Genomic DNA, 1,492 nt, shown 5'->3' with positions numbered 1-1,492 from the left:
GGCATTGTGTCTCAGTGCAAGAGGCGTCACTGCAGTCTGTGGTTCAAATCCAAGCTGCATCACATCTGGCTGTGATTAGGGGTCCTGTAGTGTGGTGCACAATTGGCCCAGCGTTGTCTGAGTTTGGCTGGGGTAGGCTGTCAATGTGAATAAGACCTTGTTCTTAACTGACTTGCCTAGTTAAATAAAGGTTACGTTTAAAAATATATATAATCTTCATAGTCATGGCATTCTTGGTTCATTAGCTATTTACGAGAGAAAACCGAATATCCTATAGAAAACACATTTTACCTAGGGCTGGTACCAGAAGCAACTGTTAGCCCCAAGACTTTCATATTAAGATTATGAAATGTAAATTATCAGAGAAAAATGCTCAATCAAATGGTAAATGAAAATGCTGAATTTATTTTAAAACTACAGCTACCCTATATTATTACTAAAAGGGAAATTCAAATCAAGCCGTATGTGATATGCTCAAAGCAAATGGGATTTGGGAATGTTACCAGTGCTGGATGAATGTACATTTCGTCTGATCCCAATGTATGAGTTTCTTCTCTGTGAGTCTGGAGAGTGCTGCCTGGTATGTGAATCGAGTGACAGGAGAATTCCGGGACCGGCAGGCGAGATGGAAGTCAGTTCAGTGGAACTGACACGTATCTGTTCCATAACAGGGTTCGAACCGGGGAAACCCGCGCTGTGGCCATAATGTGACCACTGCTCCAGCGGGGCTTCGTAAACGGGGTTCCATAGACTTGTTGTCTGGGCATGCGGGTCACTGATGCCCGTGACGTGATGATAACTGGTGAAGTTCTGAGTCTGGCGTCTCATGGAATTTGAGTACATTCCGGTTTCTTTATCCAGCAGGTAACTCATGTACATCTCAATTAATTAACTCATCTGCACGCATGGTAATCCAAAAATTATAACCACAAATTCTGGTGAAATTCTTGGCTCGCCACCTTGTAAACTACGATGTACACACCTGTCGAGTAGTGTCTAGCTACACCTTTATAGTGTTGCTTGTTGGACAGGGTGACCGTTCGAAGGTATCTCCATGACGTCAAATGTACACCCAGGCGGTACTACCTTGTGTTAGCGTAGCCCCTTACATCAAGATTATTACTGTGGAGACATGTTGAGTCCTTTTTCAAAAGCGGTGTGTGTAGTGAATCATTTATTTCAGGAGCAGTTGAAGCCTTTGAGGCGAGGACATCACCATGGTTATTTAATGTACAAATCGATTCCTCAAATCAAAGCCAATCACTGTGCATTTGTTTATCTATGAGGTGGAGGGGATATTATATTTCCTCTAACAAATCTGACACACTGCACGTTACTTTTACAGTGACCATATGGGGGCATCAGATTGCTGCAACCTCGTCTCAGAGCATTTCGTATTCATATTATTCTGTATGTAAATCCGAGACACTCCATTTATTATGATATGCTACGTTTTGTATGGTATGTATTAATTTGTGGATGTCCATCACCA

General features: G+C 42.2%; 1 protein-coding gene across 1 annotated transcript in view; it reads right to left on the bottom strand.

Moving 5' to 3' along the window:
• Positions 1-879, bottom strand: part of LOC139391216 (homeobox protein CDX-1-like) — a 3,942-nt gene extending 3,063 nt beyond the window's left edge. The window contains exon 1 of the mRNA XM_071138835.1: positions 504-879. Within this exon, the coding sequence (XP_070994936.1) occupies positions 504-879 (376 nt within the window). The remainder of the gene's footprint in view (positions 1-503) is intronic.
• Between the last annotated feature and the right edge of the window lie 613 nt (positions 880-1,492).

Source organism: Oncorhynchus clarkii, chromosome 31 (assembly GCF_045791955.1).
Source record: "Oncorhynchus clarkii lewisi isolate Uvic-CL-2024 chromosome 31, UVic_Ocla_1.0, whole genome shotgun sequence".
NCBI lineage: Eukaryota > Metazoa > Chordata > Actinopteri > Salmoniformes > Salmonidae > Oncorhynchus > Oncorhynchus clarkii.
The sequence above is the reverse complement of the archived record's forward strand: the minus strand, read 5'-3'. Positions and strand labels throughout refer to the sequence as shown.